Genomic DNA, 22451 nt, shown 5'->3' with positions numbered 1-22451 from the left:
CTGACCTCTTCTTTCCTTTGAAGTTGTCTCATCCTTTCTATGTCAGGTTTGGCCCAGATTGAACCCCAACATATCCAACTTTGCTTCATATGTTTTGCTTGCTTGCCTGTTTTCTTTTAAAAGCAACCAGTTCCTCTTAGTGTTTCCAGGGACAGCTATTTTCTTGTGTTGTTTATAACATATATTGAAGAAGTTGTACAGATTACATAAGAAGAAAATTATACCTCAAAACATCAGTACATTTTATAAAAATGTTTTCTAGAAATATCTGAAACTAGCCAACTTGCGGCGTAGTATACACTGCATATTTATTGATGGGTAAACACTTTCTGAAAGACACAGTTGTCCAAATGGGGTGGGTTTGAGGATACGACTGTGAGTGAATGAAAAGATGGAACTCTGTAGAGAGCAACATACAATTGTCCGTGACTGAAAACTGATTTTGGCAGATATAGGCATATCTTTTTGAAAGTTTGGCCCTGTGCCTTATTAATTGTCATTGCAAAGGCCAATCTAACAGGAAATTGCCTGCGTGTAAAAGTAAAAGGCAAATTTGAATCTGATGGGGTCAGGGAAATCCGTGGAATAAGGACAGTTTGTGAGGTAGCAGCTGCGATAGTTTTACACTCCAGTACATTGCGGTGAATGCTAGTAACAGAAAGTCTAGTGCCATTACTGAAAACTTTTGCTGGCATAAGGTTTCTGAGAAGCATGATGACTGAACCAGTTTTAATTTTGAGTTTATGCGGAGGCATGCCAGTGGGAGTAAGACTGTTAAGAAATTCTTCAAGGAATGAAAGTTGGTCTGCAGGATCGTCTGTGACATTGGAGTCAACGCTGGTGAAAGTTACTTTGTCGGTAGGGATAAGTCCTCGAGAGTGAGGGTGGACGCGGGAGGAGGGTTAGAGTTGGCGGACGGGGCTCTGTCGTGCGTTCCCCATGGTCGGGCAACTTGGTCGATTATATATATATAGAAAAGCGTACGGAACCGTAAAGAACAATTAAAAGTCAACGTGGCTCAGAGGTGCATGTGGACTGTAGCAGAGACGAAAGCAACTGAGGCTATGTTTTAGTGAGGTGTTGCGTGAGGGCACTGTGCATGCCTCGAGTGCGAGGGTGGACGCGGGAGGAAGGTTAGAGTTGGCGGGTGGGGCTCTGTCGTGCGTATCCCATGACAAGGGAGGAGGGTTAGAGTTGGCAGGCAGGGCTCTGTTGTGCCTATCCCATGGTCTTAGAGTTGGTGGGCGGGGCTGTGTGAGTTGGCAGGCGTGGCTCTGTCATGCATATCCCATGGTCACTGTCGTGTGTACCCCATGGTCGGGCGACTTAGTCAATTATATATATAGATGGTAAATGCAGTGAATCACACTTTTATTACTCATTGATGAGAAAATGCATCTTTAAATATTTAAAGGTATATTAAGAAATTTTTTAAAAAATTTTAAACATATTTTAGACTAGTGGGGTCTGCCCCCTGCTCACTTTGCTTGCCAACCCACGTGCAGGCCCTACGCACTAGTCATTTCTCATTGTTTGATGCGAACACGAGCAGATTATTGTAGATTCGGATATTTTGCCTGTAGTGTTTGTGGATTTCACTTTCACCAAATAACAAATCTTAAATTTCTTGTGAATATGCCTCTTTTTTGGGAAGAAACACTATTTTTCCCTAATGGCAACACGAATCAGACATTCTACAAGTCTCCAACTTAATGTTTAAAGCCGAACAATATCTACATACTTCTGTCATATCATTTATGTCCATATATTCAATCTCTTTTCGTTGTTTTTGTTATTTCACTAAGGAATAATTTCCGTTTGTTTGCGCTAATGTAATCTTTACTGTCAGTTTTTTGTGACTTTTGAATTTTAATACTTTCATTATCTACAACCTGCTCTGCACGTGTATCACACCAACATTTTTGAACCTCTTTACGATATTCTACCTTGTCTTCTCCTCTTTGTTTTTTATTTTCGGTCCCGGTTAAATCTCTTGGCACAAAGTCTCATCTCATGGGACTTGAAATTATCTCTCTGAAAAAGTCTTGTCTCGTTCCAGTATAAAAAGTCTCGTCTCCTCCCAGGATTTTTTTATATAATAGAGAGATAACATCTGCATTCTGGAGCTGCATGAGCTCCCTGAAGCACTCTGTCCTTCCAGGTGTGGCGGAAGTGCTGACGTCCAGGGCTTCACAATCCTCCTGGCGGTGGCCACGGGCCCCTATAGGGTTGAGCTTCCATGCTCAATTCCCGTGGCCCTCATACAAGCCAGGACGGCTGTCCTCTCGTGGTCCGGGGGGAGGTATAGTCCCTCTCCTGGCCTTTCTAGGTGTCCCGACTGGGCACAGACCCCAGCCATCTGCCACAATGTATACTTTTAGTGAGAAGTCAAGCAAAATGATATATTTGAAATTTAACACTAGAATCCCTAAAAGCCTACAAAAAAACTTGTAATCCCGGGCGACATTAAATTAGTAGTAAACCTTGTAGAGTCAGCATATAATGCATATTTATTTGACTTATTCACTCACTCATTAACAAAAACACTTTTCGTCATTTAGCTAAAAAGCTGAAATTAGGCAGAATGGTACATCTCAGTCAGTCGTATCTGCTAAGAAAGGACATTTTGATATCAATATTTAGGGATTAACCCTTCCCAATAGAAAAGCTTAAATATCCCAAAATGTCGAAAATGACTTGACAAATTTGATGACGTTATAGAAAAATGAAAGATAACTGACGTTTTTTTTTTTATTTCTCCATATTTGTTGGTAATAAAGCTGTAACTAGTAAGGTGTTCTTAGGCCTTGTGTCCTTTTTTTGTTTCAGCTATTTTTGAGGTGAGAAATGGGGCATGCAGTTCCTATAAATGAATGTGGCAAGCAGAACAGTGCCACTGTACAAGCTGACACTATGATTGTGCAGAGTATTGGGGCTTGTGGTGAGTGAAAAGTGGCAGCTGCCCTGCACAGGAAAAAGAGACAGCAACAACAACAACAACAACATTTATTTGTATGGCACATTTTCATACAAAAAAAAATGTAGCTCAAAGTGCTTTACAAAATGAAGAATAGAACAATAGAAGACACAATAAAAAATAAAAATAAGTCAACATTAATTAACATAGAATAAGTAAGGTCCGATGGCCAGGGTGGACAGAAAAAACAAATACAAAAACTCCAGAGGCTGGAGAAAAAAAATAAAATCTGTAGGGATTCCAGACCAAGAGACTGCCCAGTCCCCTCTGGGCAATCTACCTAACATAAATCAAACAGTCCTCTTTGTATTTAGGGTTCTCATGGAAGGACTCGAATATTGAAAGTGTAATATGAAGTAGAAAAAGAAAAGTTAAGCAGACCTCAAAGAAGACATGTTTAGCAAGTGACTCTCATACTACTTATTGTGTCTTTTACTTACTCCTCGCGATGCAGTATTAATACTCACATATACACATTTTGCCTTGATTGGATTATCAAACACTGTTGGATACATAAACTTCAAAGAGCAGTACATTCGGGGATGTTGGCGGCTTGGGTGTCGCTTTCATGGTCAGACTGCAATGTGCCTCTATGCTCAGGTTCACAATGAGAGATTTGTCAGTACAGTGTGCCAACCCACCTTAAGATCTATATACAACTTAAGATGGGAACATAAAAGAGGCAGACAATATGCATAGTTATCAGTACTGTTTCTTTTCATATTTCTTTTTCAATGCAGTGTTGTTAATGTTGAGTTAATTCCATGAAACACATAAATGTGCAGGTTTTAAACATTTATATTGTAAGTAATAAGTTAAAGCAAACACGATTTAGTGTGTATTACTTCTGATCCATCCATTTTCCAACCCGCTGAATCCAAACACAGGGTCACGGGGGTCTGCTGGAACCAATCCCAGCCAACACAGGGCGCAAGGCAGGAACAAATCCTGGGCAGGGCGCCAACCCACCACAGTGCTTCTGATCTAATCCCTTCAAAACTTACCTAACACTACAAGATTATAGATCAAAATATTGCATTCAAATCTGACTGAAGCTACCATGTTTACAGGATCTGCTACAGGGTTAAATTATATTTATACTTAAATTCCTATTATTCCTCCGAATGACCTATTTGATTTCAAAAGAATACAGTTTCCTCCAAACTTGTGTTTTGCAATAACCATCAATAAATCCAAGTGTCTAGGAAACGTAAGAATTAATCTATGGCTGGAATACTTACTCATGTGCAATTTTACACAGCATGTTTAATAATGTGCGACACAATTGTGCTGTGGTAGCGCTGCTGCTTCTCAGTAGGGAGACCAGGGCTTGTATCCTAGGTCATCTCTGTGTGGAGTTTGCATTGTTTTTTTGTGTGTGCGGGCGTTTAATACAGGACCTCTGGTATCCTCTTGCAATAGGAGGGATGTGCTGGTTAGGTGGATTGCTACTGCTAAATTGGCCATGGTGTGTGTGTTCAACCTGGGATGGAATGACACTCTGCCTAGTCATTGTTTCTGCCTTGTTCCCTATAGTAACTGGTTGAAGTTCCAGCTCCTCTGCAACCCTGTTCAGATGTAAGTGGGCTTAGAAAATAATATGGTATGTTCGAGAGTATGGTGCTCCAGTGAACTAATAATATTAGCCCCTGGGTGAAATAAAAACAAATATTCTATCCAGAAATCTATTCATTTTCTAACATAATACTTCTAATACATTTGGTTAACCCTGAAAACTATAACCAAGGCAAGTGTCTTAAGTAATGTCTCAGATAAAGCCAGTTAACACAGCTAGCTAGTATAACTAACTTGCTATAATAAATGTTCAATGTACTTTAAAATGTAGGGGTTTCAGTGAATCAGAACAGGCTTGTTTAGACATGGTGGACTTATCAGAATTGTTCATATATACTAGCTAATCATAAGGTGTTTTCTTCTCTCAGGAGCAGAGGCTTAACCATCTGTGAAACAGAAAGGAATGATTATCCATTAGATATTTATAGAGGCAAAATTATTAACACAAAACTGACTCACTGTCAGCGTACACAGTAATATGCCTCACTGATTTACTCAGACTAACTTGAGTGTGGGTGGTTAAAGTTTAATCTTAATATGTGAACCATTTTTACCCTTTCAAGTAGAAAGCAATGACAAGAAAATTAAAGATCTTTGGCAAAATTGACGTGCTATTTGAAGTAAAATTTTGTTCACTGTGGAAAAAAGTTGATGCTTCTTTGTCTAATTTTGAATTAAATGTGGACAATACTTATTTTAATGTCGTGTACATTATTGCAATAATTTAATTAGTAATTTATGCAGTAGTGGCTACATATAAAGATTTATAGACGTTCAGTAATATAAGTATGTAATTATAATTTTAAATCCTCTTGAATCTTTCTTTAACTCTTTTTTCAGCACTCAGATCAATTTTACTGTGGCCATTGACTTCACTGCCTCCAATGGTGAGTAAAAAGGTTCAGTGTATAATACTAAAACTGTTTATTATGTTTATGCCAAAAAACAATTACAGAAATCATTCATTTTAAATGGAACTGTGAAAGTTGCAGTTTGTTTCTTTGTTTAATTGGAAATGTGATAAAATAGAAAGCTTAGGATTCACCCCATACTCCAATTTCATAGAACAATGAGATTATTCAATGAGTTTCTTCATAAATGCAAATTAGTGCATATATTATTGCCTTTGACTAAACATTAGTATAAACTTTCACTCATTTTCGGCAACCCAGGATGGACTTGTCAGTTGCACAGCACACACTCACACATATACTTATTCTAAACTGGTTTTGAATTGACATTTTAATCTAACATGTACAGTTTTGGGATGTGGGAAGAAAATGTAGAAGCCAGAGAACATCCAAGTAAGCTGGGGGAGAATGTGTATATCTCTGCATAAGAAGTGCACAGCAGAGGTACCTAGTGTGCCCTCTGATGTATATTTAATTCCACACCTTTCCTACAGTTCACCTCTCTCATTCTGTATCACTTTACATAATTAGATGGTTTTTTTTTTAATTGCTAAAGTAATTTGCCATGTATCCATTACTATTCAGCTTGATTACTTCAGTTTTCATTACACGTGCCAGTATCATCCTATCTAAATCACTTCTTGTTAAAATTCTCAGTTTTTTGATGCCAGTTACTACAAAAAATGTGAAACAGACCCTGTAGCATTAGAAGAAGTTCTACCAAAAAACAGTTAAATGTGAGTAGAAAAGGCTGTGTGAGGACTGAGCCCAGACCAGGGTCAGCACATGCAGAACAGACTGGAGCCAACAGAACATCACTATACTATGTGTAGGTTAACAAGCGAGTAAATTCTGCAGAAGCTGTATGGATCAAACATGTGTAAACTGGCACCCGTGAACATGTGGGCCCACGCATCAGGAAAACTAAACGCATAGCTCAATGCAGTAATAGTTCAGAAAATATAATGTAAAAAAATAAAAATAATCACAGGCATGCGGTGGGCTGGCTCCCTGCCCGGGGCTTGTTTCCTGCCTTGTGCCCTGTGTTGGCTGGGATTGGCTCCAGCAGACCCCCGTGACCCTATGGTTAGGATATAGCAGGCTGGATAATGGATGGATGGATAATCATAGGCATAAAAATTAAGGCATATCACTTCCCTATCTCAGTCTACCACTGCAACGCTAGAATAACACCTTAATGTACTGTTGGCTATTCAGTTATGTAAATACTTCATTGTTGATAAAATAAAACTGCACAAAGGCTAATGCGTGACATTGCCTAGGTTAAAACACACATATATAAAGGTTAAAGGTTGAACTACTGGACAAAGTTATGTAATCAAAATTGTAGTAAACCAACAAAAGCATGTCAGATAAATACACATGGCAACAAATGTGCTCAATAATGTTTAAATATTTAATGTAGTATAACCCAGCCTTGGATGATAATTTCTGTTTTTATATACAATATACATATTGCAGAATGAATACTTCGAAATCACTTTGCTTTGAACTTTTTTTTTCTGCCACCAGTTTACTCACCGGTACAATAAAACCCCCACATATATTATACTAGTTAACTTGTCTTGATGTCTAGTTATATAAGGCATCACGCCTTTTGAGCCTCCTCTCCTATTTTTGTTCCTCTAAACCTGAAAACTAACATTTTAAGGATAGTTTTGGACCATATTTTGTGCAGGAAATTATATTCTTACTAGGCTGACCCGACTTTTAAGTTGACCACTTCTTAAGGCAATTCAATATGTAGATCAATTTGATATTTTATACAAACTCAATAATTTGGTTATATTGCATTTGAGCGGTATTACTTGCTATTTTTGTGATGAAATTTAAACTTTTTTTCTATATTGAGGGTGCCCTTTTGAACCCTCCTGATATTTACTACGCGGTGAGGCATTTGTACTCCATCAACATTAATTATTTCCAGAGACATAATTTTGTCTATTTTTCCAGCGCATCGCGCACAAAAGCAAGGGAACGATGGGAGCACCAGAACTCTGCTCACATCATGTCGCTTCGTACCGCAAGCTGCAAGTAGTAAGTCTGTGATAAGTGGAATACCGCTACACTTTGCACTCACGAGACGGAAGGACAATCCCGACCACTTTTATATAGTAAGAAAGAAGAAGAAGATATCGCACAGTCTGGAGTAGAAAATCATCTTTTACCTGGAAAAACGAAACTACAAATCCCATTGTGCATTGCAAAATGGGCGGGCGTGTGAAACTCCGCGCCTGCGTAGCACTCACGGGACAGAAGGACAATCCCGACCGCTTTTATATAGAAGGATAATAAAGAGCAAACCAATAAGTGTCTTTAGCAGAAATGATCAAAAGGACTTGAAGTCATGCATGCCACATTAACCGAGTACAAAGGTTAACCCCCTAATGACCCCACAAGAGGCCAAAGTCAAAGTTTCTCTTTTTCACAAAATTTTCAAAGAAATTGTGATTGGTAATACAGGTATGTGGATTTTCGTTTCTTTGTATTTCAAGGTAGCTGATCACAAATATGATAATATTTATAATATTTGATTCTTTACTGGTCAGGTGGCCCTTGCCCTATAAGAGCAACTCCCAGAAGGTTAAAAATAACAAATTTCAAACATAAGCATGTGGATTATTGTGATTATGAATATCGTGGCATTTTTCATACTTTATTAGAGAGTGAGCACTTCTTTCTATTAGACTTGAGAATATCTGGACTTTTAACTGAAGTACACATTTTAAAATTTCAAATGCTTGAACCAACTATTCTAGTTTATTATGTAAATGAAATAAATCATTATATTTCTTATGAACATCTGAATTAGAGTGGTTTATGCTAATTCAAACTTTTTCAATTATGATATTTAAGCTTTTTATAAATAGTGATTTTACCAGTGGTTTTTACCCAGTGATTGCTGGGATATACTCCAGCTCCTGCGGCCCTGCTCTGGATAGGTGGGTTAACAAGATGGGTGGATAGATTCATATATTTTTTTTAAATGATAAAAATTAAAATAGAGCACAAGGCACAACAAGATATATATACATAAAGGGAGAAGATGCACAAACTATGGAAATAAATGAGCAATTTGACTGTGCAATTTAACAATTCACCTTATGTGTAATTTGTAATAAAAGTCTAAAGGTGGCCCCAGTCCATATGTCGGTATTATGAGTTGCAGGTAGACATATCTTGGTTTGGACACAGGGTTGCATCATCAGAAGGCACAAAACTTTAAGCCAATAATATTTGAATGTGTATGGGTAGCCACTAAAGTAAATCCCTCATCTTTTTTCCCACAATGACTGTCCAAGATTAAAGAAACAACCCTCTAGTTATGCTGCTGGGAAGATAGTGTTTCATGCATTCTGGCAAACGTGAATGGTGAATACCTAACAGAAAGGGCAAGGCAACATCTTAAATGTGACTTTTTCACTACGAGCATTTGTTAGTTGTCCTGTATTTCTTAGTCAAGCTACCCAAAAATGCAACATTTTACATTTTTTTCTGAACAGAGATTTTTGTTTAGTTAATTTTTGTCATGTAAATATATATTATGTCAAGCACGTGCACTAAAAATGTACACACATATTCTAAAATATACTTTTTAAGAATTCATGCTAATGTGGCCACCCTGTGGTGGGCTGGCGACCTGCCCAAGGTTTGTTTCCTGCCTTGCGCCCTATGTTGGCAGGGATTCGCACCAGCAGACCCCCATGACCCTGTGGTTAGGATATAGTGGGTTGGATAATGGATGGATGGATGTTGATGTGGAAATCATGTCTCCATGGGGACCTTTCCGTCACAGGCCACCGCCCTTTAGCCCCTCCCAGGGCCCTTACACTGACAAAGTAAATTTAGCAGAAAATGTTCACATAAATAATTTGAAATACATTCTCAATGACTCCAGCAGAAAATTAGGGGGGAGTCATCAAAGAGAAAACCAAGAAGTGATTCTTCACACAAAAGGGATATTAGAAAACAATATCCAAGTCCAGTAACTAAAATGAATATACCAATAACATTAAAAACTTGGATAAAATGTTGAAATAAATTATCTCTAGCTAACAAGTAGAGCATGAAGCACTGTAAAATATCCTTAGTTCTTGTACCGTATTTGCTACTCTGACTCACTGCAACTGTCCTTTAAGCGACTTTGATAATAACATTGATATTCTAAGTAAAGAATCAAATACTGTGTATTGCACTGTGAAACAGACTTTATGCAAACTTTGAATATCTGTTCTTATCCTGTCTGTTGAGTACATAGCTTTCCTGATTTTATCATTTCCGCCATTATGAAAGATAACTTACACATCTTTCTTTTCTATTTTGAAATGTTTACTTCTTAATCTCAGTAATCTCTTATACCCAAGATCCCCATCCATCTTACTATTCTTTTTTCCTTGCTCTATTTTCCTATAGTAAACACAGTATCTCATTTAACACCTGATATAAGATGTGTTTCTTTAGAGTTAGATCCTTTTATCATTGGCAGCTCTATGCAGAAAGTTTGAGGCCTGACAATGTGTAATATATTCCGTTTTTTTTTATTATCTTTTCAAAGATGTATGTTGATGCTGCAAGTTGCTTTTGTCATTCAGTGTGGCCTAGTGACTAAGTGACTGGACTTTTAACCACAGGTTTCCCTGTTCACTTAAATTGATTGTGCTCCAGTTATGAAAGATATAAGTGAACAATTATATAATGTAATGGACTGTTAACCCATCCGTGATTGCTGCCTGCCTTGAGCCCAGTGTTCCTGGGATAGACACTAACACCTTGAAACCCAGACGTTGATGTAAAAAAACATCTAGTTTCAGAAGTTTTTACACAAAAATAAACTGCAAAAAAATGTTACTAAAATGCAAAAATGTACAATGATTAATAGAAAAAATATAAACTCTATTTGGCTTGGACTCTTTAGGTAGCCTGAATTATGAAGTTCTACAGTCTCTACCTTTTTCATCTTTTCAACAGAATTAAAGTAATGCTTTCGTGCACTTACTAAATTAATATGGGAAATTACATAAAGTATGCAGAGACATACTTTTTATAAGCTTTAGATTATAAATTATAAAAGTATAGTGACAGTATTAAGGTTTTATTTTTCATTTTGGCTTTTGGCATAATTAAGTAAAAGGTGCAAATATGGTTTTTCCATAGGTAATCCATCCCAACCAACATCATTGCATTACATGAATCCATATCAGCTGAATGCTTATGCTATGGCCCTCAGAGCAGTGGGGGAAATCATTCAGGATTATGACAGTGACAAGATGTTCCCAGCGTTGGGCTTTGGAGCAAAGCTGCCCCCAGATGGAAGAGTGTCTCATGAGTTTGCATTGGTAAGGTGGAATTTTCACTCACTTTTTAACATGAAGTCATGAGCCTCAGAAACCTGCTTGCCTTATCTTTCTGTATTTCAGTTTTTTTTTTTTTTTTTTTTTTACATAATGCATTGCATCACCATTACACAATTAAACGATTTAGTTAGTTAATTTAATGTTGTACTGATTTGATTACTTCTAAAATGCTGCCACCATGCATTTGGTTAAAGGGGCTTGAGGATTTAACATTGCGTTTTCTGAAAAATAAACAAATGTATTTTGTAATGTATCAGTATATGTCTGTGATTTTTTCTGATGTTCAGGACACAGTCATGAATTATATATGGGCAGAATCACAACTGTGGCCACAAAGTAAAGCTGTTCTTTCTTAATTGTGCAGTTTTGTAAGTAAAATAATGTATACATTACAAATGTATTTAATTTGACCTCTAAATTTGGATAAGACTAGCCATGGTAACCCTAGCGCCACCACCATCTCTTTTGAAATTTTTATTTAAAATTTTTTAAGAAATAAAATACTCTAATGCGCAATAAAAAAATACTACATGACAAATCATTTGTGCCTTTAGCAATCAGGCTATATAATGGTTCAAAGTATTGTAAACAAAACAGTAATGGATTGCTGTAGTCAGGGATGGAACCCAGGGCCATGAACCATCTCCTTCAACCTCTGCATCCAGACAAAATCAAACTATAGGCATATCCAATACAAACATCAAGGACATCAAAAACATTGTAATAAATTCATTACAGGAGCCAAAAGACAGCACATTCTATATCATCTACACACCATTAATTTGCATTAGGATTACACGAACAGCTGGCAATTGGTGAAAAGTGAAATATATACACTTTGCTTTCAGTATTAAACAAGTACAGTAAAACCCTGCAATAACACATCCTGTATTTACACAAAAAGGGAAATAACACAGTCATCATGCTGCTGCCTGAGCTAGAAAAAAATGAAAATGATAATTAACACTAGAATTACCAAAGCCTATGAAAAAACTGATAAACCTGGCCCACCTTAAATCCCTTCGCATCTCTCCGTCAGCGTCTTTTGTCTTGTAAATGTGTCGATAAGCCCATGCAGCAAGCAGCCTGCTATGCCCCGCCCCTCCAAACCCCAGCGGCGCAGAATGGGCAAGAAGTTCTCCCAGTTCAAGCCTTTATTTACAGCAGTAAATTCAATGCAATAAATGCAGTTCTCTTAAGACTCGGTGCTTCTGCCAAGCTCTCACTAATGCTGTACTTTCAAACCTGCCATAGTGAAATGCTCACACACCTCTCTCAGTAAGACTGCATCTCACCTAGTCACTTTTAGTATCTCTCCATAATACTCGGTTGGTTGCACTCTCGCACCAAGAACTGTCATCTCCTGTCTCCTTTTAACACTGCAGCAGGTGGTGAAGATGTTTGAGGTTGACTTTGGTCCTGTTGCTCCCCATCAGCATTTGCCTGTAAACATTCTGCTTTGATGCTAATATTAGCTTAGTTGACCCATTTTAAAAGATGAAGAGACTGATTGTCCATTCTAAAGGACCACTTAGACTTTTAGAAGTTTTTCTTTCTTTACTTAGATTTTGCTCAGTGATAAGTCTTTTTGTTGCTCATACCTGTAGCCAGTACATTTACACGTGTTGCTCATGACTGCTTCTTAATTTTTTTTTAGCTTGTTGATTTCTTCCCCTTAATCACTGATGCCTTCAAAAAGGGCCACTGTTCAATGTTTAAGCAGATGCTGGATGTTGCTGACAGAGAACCACAAATTATTTCCATTGGTCGTTCCTTCATAAGTTTATGATTAATGCCTTATTATGTGTAAAGGCAGGTACCTGTCATAGTTCAGTGGCACTGTCAAAGAATTCACTTGCAGGGGTACAGGTTTATACCATCATTATTGTCATATATACAGAATACAGTAACATTTTTATGTGCATGTGTTAATCCACATTTTGCTACTCTGCATCTTTCTTAACTCAAAATGTCTTATTTATTTGAATAATCTCAGAAGATATTTGTCATACATGTATATGAACAAATTACATATCCACTAAATTATAAGGAGTAGAAAGGCTACTGTTGATGCAGTTTTAGATTGACTGGCAGCCAAGGTATTGCATTTCTCTTGAGTTTTGTCTCCTGAGGTGTTTATACCCAAATAGCAGCAGTAGAAGAAATTAATATCTGAGGTCTCGTCTTCCCTGGTTAGACGGATCGTTGCAGTGGCAATGTCTGCTTTCTAGACTCTGTTCACTTCTCACACTTAAATGGCAGTATATAGTTAGGTGGGTTTTGCTTAAAAGTATGCACTGGGCACTGGTATGTGAACAGACGCACTGTGAAACCTTATTGGCTTAGAGGTAATCCTCGCAAAGTCAGCAGATGGAACTTGGTCTCTGAAAGATTGTTGTTATGCCCACTCGGTGACATATCTGATCAAGTCACTTTGAGCCCAAATTAAAGACATACTTGACCACCTCAGCACAAATCAATGCTGAAAACTGCAAGTTTTCTTATGCTGCAGTATTACAATATTACATACCATGTGATCACTGAATTTTGAGCTCTGTCCTTATACACCATGACCAGGAGATACAACCAGCAATTAGGTGGTATATACAATTGAGAAGGGGTGGATCAAGAGGCCTCTATAATCCCATTGTACAGAGGGAAAGCACTGTGTGGTTCAGGGGGCTCACATTTCAGAATGGCCCTTAAATGGCCCATGGAATTGGAATATTACCCAGGGGGGTCCAAAGTCTTTATCATAGCCTCAGTGTTCAGCTTCTAAAAGTCAATTGGTTTCATTTTTATGAAGCCTCCCTTGGCCTTTGTGCCCAACAGGCCTGTTCATGAACCCATACCTGGCTGTAGATACAATTTGCAGTTTACATTGAAGGGGTTTGTCTGTGTATTTAAAAGATATACATGGAAGAGTGTATATGTTTTTGTCTTTCTTATTTAATTATGTGACGTTTTAGTTTTAGTTCATTTACTTTTAGTGCCCACAATCAAGTACATTTCCTACTGTCTGGTAATAAAGTTTACTTTGGCCTTCAAGTGAACAGATAACAGTTTTATAACAAATGAATGCAGACAAAGAATATTATAATATTATAAGAATATTATAAGAATATACAAAGAATAGTATATGATCTAATTGTTGACAAAAAAAGTTTATATAGTTTTTTAAGTTTTTTCAATTGAAATAATAAAATAAGGTTAAAAATGTAGTACAGTGGAACCTTGGTTTACGACTAACTTGGTTTAAGAGTGTTTTGCAAGACGAGCAAAAATTTTTAATAAATTTTGACTTGATAAACGAGCGATGTCTTGCAATACGAGTAGTATGGATACACTTTGTCTGCTGAGCGTCATGTGATCACAACTGAGCTGATGGTTCTTCTCTCTCTCTCCTTATCTCGCTCGCTTGCCCAGTGCGTCTCTCTCTCTCTCTCCTTATCTCGCTCGCTCGCCCAGCGCGTCTCTCTCTCTCTCTCTCTGTCTCTCCTTATCTCGCTCGCCCAGCGCGTCTCTCTCTCTCTCTCTCTCTTTCTCTCTCTCTCTTATCTCGCTCCAGCACGTCTCTCTCTCCCTCGCCCAGCGCGTCTCTCTCTCTCTCTCTCTCTCGCACGCTCGCTCGCCCGCTCTCTCTCTCTCTCTCTCTCCTTATCTTGCTCGTCCGTCTCTCTCTCTCTCTCTGGCAATCGTCTCCTATTCTCTGTCTGAGTCTGTGTGCCTCACTCATATAGTCAACATCCGTATGAGCGTATACTGTTTACTATAGCATTGTGACTGTGTGTGTGTGCGCTGTGAAGTGCGAGTCCCAATCTTGCTCCCCAAAACATGAAGCTGTCTCAGTACTTTAACACCAGCTTTATTCAGCTTGAAACAGCAACAGCGCTGCTATTTATTGTAGCGGGATCTTTATAATGTTCCTTGTATGACCCATTGACGACAGGCGCTTATAGCATGTCTGCGATCTTTTTGGATGCGTTTATACGGCGAACTGCTACAGCGCTGGGAGACTGCGATTGCTTTGGGACACTCTTCCGCATGTCGTCCCGTTGGGTGGAATCCCACATGAGTTTAGAAACTCACCCCAGCCATGATTCTTTTTAAAGGTAAAGTGCAGGTTAATTTGTATTATGTATTTTACTTTATATTTTGTATTAATCATTTTTATATGAATAGTTTTGGGTTGTGGAACGAATCATCTGAGTTTCCATTATTTCTTATGGGGAAATTCGCTTTGATATACGAGTGCTTTGGATTGCGAGCACGTTTCCGGAACGAATTATGCTCGCAAACCGAGGTTCCACTGTAATTCAAACTTTGTTATTCCACAATAGGAAATATACAGGTGTTTATGTAGTAAAACTAAATGAACTGGCTTAATAGTATAAACTGAGTTCTACTGGAACATAATGTAGGGGGCATACTGTGCTCAGTTTCAATTTTTTACATATTAATACGACTGAAGCAAATTAAATTTTTTTGGCAATATCAAGAAAAAATGGCATTTTACTTCCTTATTTTTTATTTGGTCATAACCTTTTCATGCCCTGCCAATTGTACACCCTAAACTTAATATGATGCTGCCACATACAAGAAGATGTTCTGCAAAGCAGGGCTTATAGTCAAACTACATTTCAAATAATCTTTGATAAATATGTTATTATTTTTCAAGTCAAACTTATTTCTTCAAAATCTTGCTACGTAGTAATTTTCAACAAAACATTGTGTTCTAAAGTGAAGCATATTTTATACATTTAACACTAGAATTACCAGAGCCTACGAGAAAACTTGTAAATCGGCCCACCTTAAATCCGTTTGCACCTCTCTGTCAGTGTCTTTTGTCCTGTAAATGTGCCGATTAAGACAAGCAGTAAGCAGCCTGCTATCCTATCCCCCCACTGACTTAGAACGTGTACAAACATCTCCCAGCTCATGCCTTGTTTGATTATCTGGGAGTGAACTGCTGGAGTTTTAGAGTGGAAATAATAGATTGTTATTTGGAACACATGTATTTCATGTGTGTTCCGTTTCTACAGTAATCTGTGTAAACACATTGTTAAAACAGAAACATTTTCATATTTTAGTAATAAATGTTACAAAATGTAGGCATAAACTATAGAATGTATGAAGACTGAAGTCCACAGATGAAATAAACACTTTCACAAAACAGTTTCCGTGGCGTAGCGGTAAGATTTGCTGACTTGTAATCAAGAGGCCACTGGTTTGATCCCCACTGCCTCCTATATTTACCGTTTTCAGTAGTGAGCTGCTCTTATTGTTAATATTATACAGTACACACATATATTTGTTTGCGTCTGTAACAGACCGTGTACATTTATAGTACTGTACTTGTAAAAGTTACCGTTTTTTTTTTTTTTCCACTTTTATTCTCTCACTCACGATCATGATACATATTACCACCCCTCCACCCAGGGATCTGACGCTGTTAGTTTTTATTTGAAATTGGGAATAACTGTAGATGTGAGTGGTGTTTTGAGGCAATGGAACTGGACATTCTCTGATCTGGAGGGATAAAAGCTGACACACAAATGCTGGTGAATCTGCCTTCTTCGTATCTCAAGTCACTTTATTTTTTTTATTCAGTTTTATTGAGTGTTCCTACTTACACAGAATTAGTATGCACCTTACGGTTTATGATGTCGATGTTGCATCCTCCTTTTCTTTTTCCATCAACTTTTCTAGTAAGATGCGATGACAAAGGTCCTCTGCAATATGAGCAATGAACACTATTCTTTTCACAGTGGCCCCTGCACATGCCTTGCACAGTACATGTGTGTTGATTCTGATGCACTGAATAAGCTCACGTCTTCTGGTGCATGACGTCTGTTGGAATGACGTTCAAAAATCCAGGTCTGTTTACATTGCTGTGTAATCAGTTCACAATAGCTTTAACAGGAATAAAATCAGAGTCAGAATCTCCATTCTTTCATCTTGTCTTTAGTGGTTCTCTGTGTCTCTCATCTCACACTGCTTACCCATCACACAGGCTGAGCAGGGCTCTGACAATGACGAATATGGTCAACCTTTCAGCTCCCATCCCAGCCCCTTCCATTGGAACCCACTGGGATGCTTTGAGTCCAGTTCCCTTGGCCTGCTACCTCTGTTGGTGTCTGCAGCATCCCTGGAACAATTTGCTCCTGTTCCTTTCTTTGTTCTCCCCGTTGGACATCCTCAACCTCTTTGCCTGCTTTCTCTCCCGCTGGCACATCTCAGCTTTTACTCCCTTATCAATTGAATCCTTCCTTCCCCTTATTTGTACTCTTTTAAGATTAAATGCACTAACTGCTCCGTAGAGCACTAATAAAAGATGGCTGAGCTGATCAGTCTCATGCACATTTATGCTTAATCAGACTATTACTCTATTAAGTGCTGTGCGACTGCTTATCACTCTTATGCACTCAGTAAGCCTCAGCTGCACTATTTACCTTCAAAATCATGCAACACTAGCCACGCCATAACCCCCAAACATGCTCCACCACAACGCAATAACTGAAGTGTACATACTGTATTTTATCAATTCAGTGATTTTAGTAGCATTTTTGTAATTGCCATCCATCAATCATCCTCTTAAACTGAAAAAGTTGCGAGTTTAAAACCACACTCTTGTTGTATCTAAAATTACATAAATACAGAGAACAAGTAAAATATATTTACATGCAAGTTATACTTCTGTGTTCATTTTATCTGTTTGTGTAACAGTTCTTTTAAAAGAAAATAATCTGTTGATATGCTAAAATATAAATATGTATAACCCAAGTAAATTCTTGGGTGCCAATAATTAGACGCTTGGATATTACTAGTAACGTAAAAGTTTTATCACAGCATTTATGAAACTGTTATTACAGATAGCCCATATTCCTATATTTTCCATATTCTGTTGGATTATGCTTTAGTAAAGGTACAGTTAAGGTTTTTGAAGCAGATGCATAATTAGAAACAACTAACTGCATATGTGCACTGACTTATGGATAGTTTCCTTTATTTTTAGAGACACTTTTTGCAAATGTTTCTGATAAGTCTGTTGTTTTCCTTGTGATTTTCAAGTTACAAGGATCACACAACTCTGACATGGTGTCCTGTTGAGAGTTGACTCCTGCCTTATACCTAGTGCTATCAGGTTCCAGTTCCTTATGATTGAGTTTGGATAACCAATTTTAAAATAATTGAATGAGCAGAAGACACCACTTCAAGCAGATTCATTTGTCTTAATTACCATATTTTTAAATATCCATTGATTGAGCAGACTGATAATTTTAATTTGGTGTTTTTACTCTTATGGTATTTTAACATGATATTGTTACATACAAAAAGTAAAATTATAAAAGTTACATTTCTTTCTGACTGAATATACCGTATTTACGTGTGTACCATGCGCACATTTTTTCCCGAAAATTAGCATTAGAAAATCAGGTGCGCATCATAGACGAGGAAATGTAATTCTGTAATGTTTACTTCTGCTGCTTGGGCTCGGTCGTTCACTCTCTCTCTCTCTCTCTCTCTCTCTCTCTCGCTCGCTTGCTCACGCACTTGCGCTCTCTCTCTTTCTAAACGCTTCCTATACAATCACAATGCACGTCGTACACGGGGCAATATGATTTTCACGATTTTCTTTGTAAAAATTAGGGTGCGCGTCTTACACGAGGGCGCATGGTACACAAGTAAATACGTTATATGAAAGAAACCAGAAAGTTACTAGAGTTAAAATGTCAAATAGTGGCTTTCATATAGTTAACCATTTTTACTCCTATAGACAAGACCCAGATGCCCATATTAACTTGCAATATGTTTCACTGAAGAAATGTCTTTTCATGGATTTCCTACCTAGGTAGTGTTTCCAGTCTTGGGCCAAAGTTAGGAATTTGCTCTAAGTCATCTTAAGTCAGTCTAGTTTCAGTCTTACTTAAAGTCAGTCACCGTAAATCACTCCCCTAGCAACTCTCCTCCTCACTCCTAACATTACCCTAGTGGTCAGTATCCTTGCCAAAAGAATCTTCGGATGTTAATTTTAAGGCTGAGAAAAAGCCCTGATGTCTAGTCAGAGGTATGGTGAAAATTTGTAGACTGTGGTTGATTGGAGGCAATTGAGTATTTGAATACTAAGGATGTAAATAACATTTAAGTTTTTGACTTCATGGGAGATCTTATAATATATGTCCATACATTTATTAGTATCACTTCAATTTAGGTGTAAAAGACACCATAACCTATTGTAAACAAATTAGGCACAGTACAAGAATCAACCATGGGCACAGTGTCTGTCCATTGCAGGGCACAGTGACATATTCTAGTCTAGCTGAATTTCAAACTAAACAAATATCTTTGAGATGTGTCAGGAAACAAGAGGAGAACCCACCTATCCATGGGGAGAACCTGTAGACTTCACAAAGATGTTGATTGAGTGAGTTTTTGAACCCAATCACTCGGTGACCTTTGTGCCACCCCATTTGAACTAAGCATAAAGCACCTAAATTGCACAATTGAGACAATTCAATAATGACCTTTGCACTTCAAAAAATAAAGATTTGAGGAGTATCCACCATAGGACACAATCATCTGGTGACTCCAGCATTACACACTAGTCAGCTTGTTCCTGCATGTCTCCGAGATTGCTCCCATTTTGTTTTAAGCATAATTAGTAATAAAAATGTAAACAAATGAAATTTACAGTTTGGCTATAATACCATACTGTCAACCGACAAATATTCTTCTAATTCTTTAATATCTGTATTTACAATTAGCCAGCATTTCCAAAGCATAAGCAAAGGGCAATGGCTATAGTTTCACATTTTACTTATTCTGTTGGCTTTCTCAATTAATTTGTCAGGTCCATGAAAGTTTTATGTATTCTACCTGACAGCAGCTGATCACAGGAAAGGAAGTCTATTTATACTGTATCTCTAAGAGTCTTATCCAGTTTTTCTATCTGTATTTCAATACATTTTAAGATTCAGCCACTTATTGTAATCTCAATAAGGTATACATTGACAAATCTAGTATTTCTGATTAGGAGGAGCACATTTACAGTATAATGTATGCATACATTGTAAAATTGTAGGGCAGCTTAGTTTAATATCTCTGAATAAAATAAGGTTTCAAAATAAGATTAAGTCTGTCTGCTTCACCAGTTATTATGTGTTGTGTTTTCTTGAAAAAGGTTTCTGTTTCATGGTGCATTTGAGAATCCAATTGTTGCTTACTCTCTAAAACATTTTATTACCAGCTGTGATGCTCAACTTTACTAAGAAAGCAGTGTAACTTCTTCCATCTATTTTCTTTAGTAAGTGTTGTGTGTTATAGTGATTAATGTATTATACATTAAGGTGCTAAAGTTTAAACTACAGAGTTGCCTGTTAAAATCCTGTCCTAACTCACTGTGAGACTGCAATCAAGTGTCTCATCCTCTCTTTACTGTATTTGTTAAAATAAAAGGTAAACAGTTATAAAGATGCTGATGTTGGATGAAGACTTTAGGCAAATTTACAGTAGTAGCAGTACTAACATGTGGAAATCCAAGAAATCTACGTAGACCTCAGTGTTCACATTTTCAGAGCACCATCTATTAGAATGTATATTGTAATACATGTAGTAATTAAGTGCATTGCAATTGCCATTCCAACAGTTGGCGCATCATTTGTAGTATTAAAATGCATGCAGTATGTCTGTTATATGCCATTTAATATGGGATTTGTAAAAGCAGTGCTAATGTTTGTGATACACCATTTGTTGGAATCCCAAATGCAGTGTTTTTTATTACTACAAATGTTTGTGATGTGCCATCTGTTGGAATGACAGAGACATCACAATTGGACAGACACAGAGACTCTTTTCTTTGTATTAAGGGGGATTATTAATGATACATTGATTTCTTCATACAGTATTACATGAATGAGAAGGCACTACTGCATAAGGTACAGGACAAATCCAGCCCTGCATGATTTACGGGCACACACATAACTGCTCTTACTTAACCATTCCTTCGTTATCAAATTTGCTAAATCCCAATTAGGATTACCTGGAGCTGGAGTAGCATATTGGCACCCTCCAGTAAAAGACAGGATGTAACTTCAGATTGGACAAACGTGCTCACCCACATGTATTAATAACATTTTAAACTGTCAGTTGACCCAATATGTACGGTATGTCTTTGGGATACGAATGGGAACTAGAAAAAATGGCTATCTAGTGCACCATTCTGCCTCTAATGATATGACACAAATAAAATAAACAAATAAAATAATGTTTTACTTTTTTGCTACTGAATTCTGATTAGATAGAGAACAAGGAGTGTCCCTCAAGGGGATGTAAAAAATGGGCTGTCATGGTGTCTTGACTTTAAGGTCAATATTGGGATATGAGTTGCACCTGGAGCCAGTAAGTGTGGCCCTAGTCTAATGCCGATGGTCTAAATGGAGGCCAGCCTGTGATTTGAAGTAATACTGAGGAGACCGCAAGTGACTACAGAAGTACTAATGGGCTGCAGTTTTAAAAGACTGTGACAGCCAGAGAGAAAATGCTTGCAAGTGCATTACGCACCACCTTGATAGACAGGGGTAATAATCTGTTCAACTGACCCAGTAGGGCAGTAGGTTTCTTGTCCTGCTCCTATTTATTTGTAATTTATATTCTCCTTGTGTTTGCTCCCCCCTTGTGTGCTTTATTTTCATATCACATCCACCCTTCTCTTAGTACATTTGGCCTCCCTTTTTGTCCATATTTTGGTTTAGGGATGGCTCAAGAGCATCTCATTCTGGCCGCAATGTAAGTGTACAATTCTGGTTTTCCAAAACAAAATGTATGGTTGATCTGCTCCGCTATTAAAGTATGGCATGCTGTCATAACTTCAAGACTTCACAAAAAGTCTTCACAATCCTGTTGGACATATACTTTATCTGTGAACCGTGTGTAAGTGTAAAAGGCTTACTACTACTACTACTAAATCTAATAATAATAATAATAATAATAATAATAATAATAATAATAATGTATTGTAGAGGTCAGGACAGAAAACATCATAACCAGTTACATACATATAAATAAGGATATAAATATTCGTTACAAAGCACGAATGGATGAGCAGGAAATCCCACCAGCCAGTAACTCACCTCATATTATGTATAAGAAGCGGTTTAAGGAGAGACAACAAGATGTTGAAGAGAATCCAAAGAACCCTAAACTATTCCCCTAGTGAGTTTACAGTAAATCTCAGCGGTGTTGATACTGTCTTTTAAAGAAGCAGCTCAGGTCACAGAGTTCACTAACACCACCTGGTGAAACTGCCCAATTTATAAACCTAGTCTTCCTCCCCCTTGTGGTTTGACCAGCTTAATAACATACAGTAAGTATTATAATTCTGCTTCAGAATGCATTTTTTTGCTAAAATGTCTCACCACCAGATATGTGTGGACAACTGTGAACTGCGATCAGATTTATCGTATTATTTGCTTTGGGACTGCTGTTACTTTCAGACGTTCTGTGATTAAGAACTTTTTATTATTTTTCATTTTTAATTATATTATTATTGTACCTTCCTAATGACTTATAACTATATAATTATGGAATATAGTCAGAGTTTTCCAGTTTTCTATA

At 37.5% G+C, this 22451-nt stretch overlaps 1 protein-coding gene across 1 annotated transcript in view; it reads left to right on the top strand.

The window, feature by feature from the left end:
- LOC120533951 (copine-8) overlaps nt 1–22451 on the top strand; it is a 780386-nt gene that overhangs the window by 643766 nt on the left and 114169 nt on the right. Inside the window, exons 14-15 of the mRNA XM_039761099.1 lie at nt 5393–5439; nt 10639–10820. Of these exons, the coding sequence (XP_039617033.1) occupies nt 5393–5439; nt 10639–10820 (229 nt within the window). The remainder of the gene's footprint in view (nt 1–5392; nt 5440–10638; nt 10821–22451) is intronic.

Source organism: Polypterus senegalus, chromosome 8 (assembly GCF_016835505.1).
Source record: "Polypterus senegalus isolate Bchr_013 chromosome 8, ASM1683550v1, whole genome shotgun sequence".
Classification (NCBI taxonomy): Eukaryota; Metazoa; Chordata; class Cladistia; order Polypteriformes; family Polypteridae; genus Polypterus; species Polypterus senegalus.
Note: the sequence above shows the minus strand (reverse complement) of the source record. Positions and strands in the feature narration are given on the sequence as shown.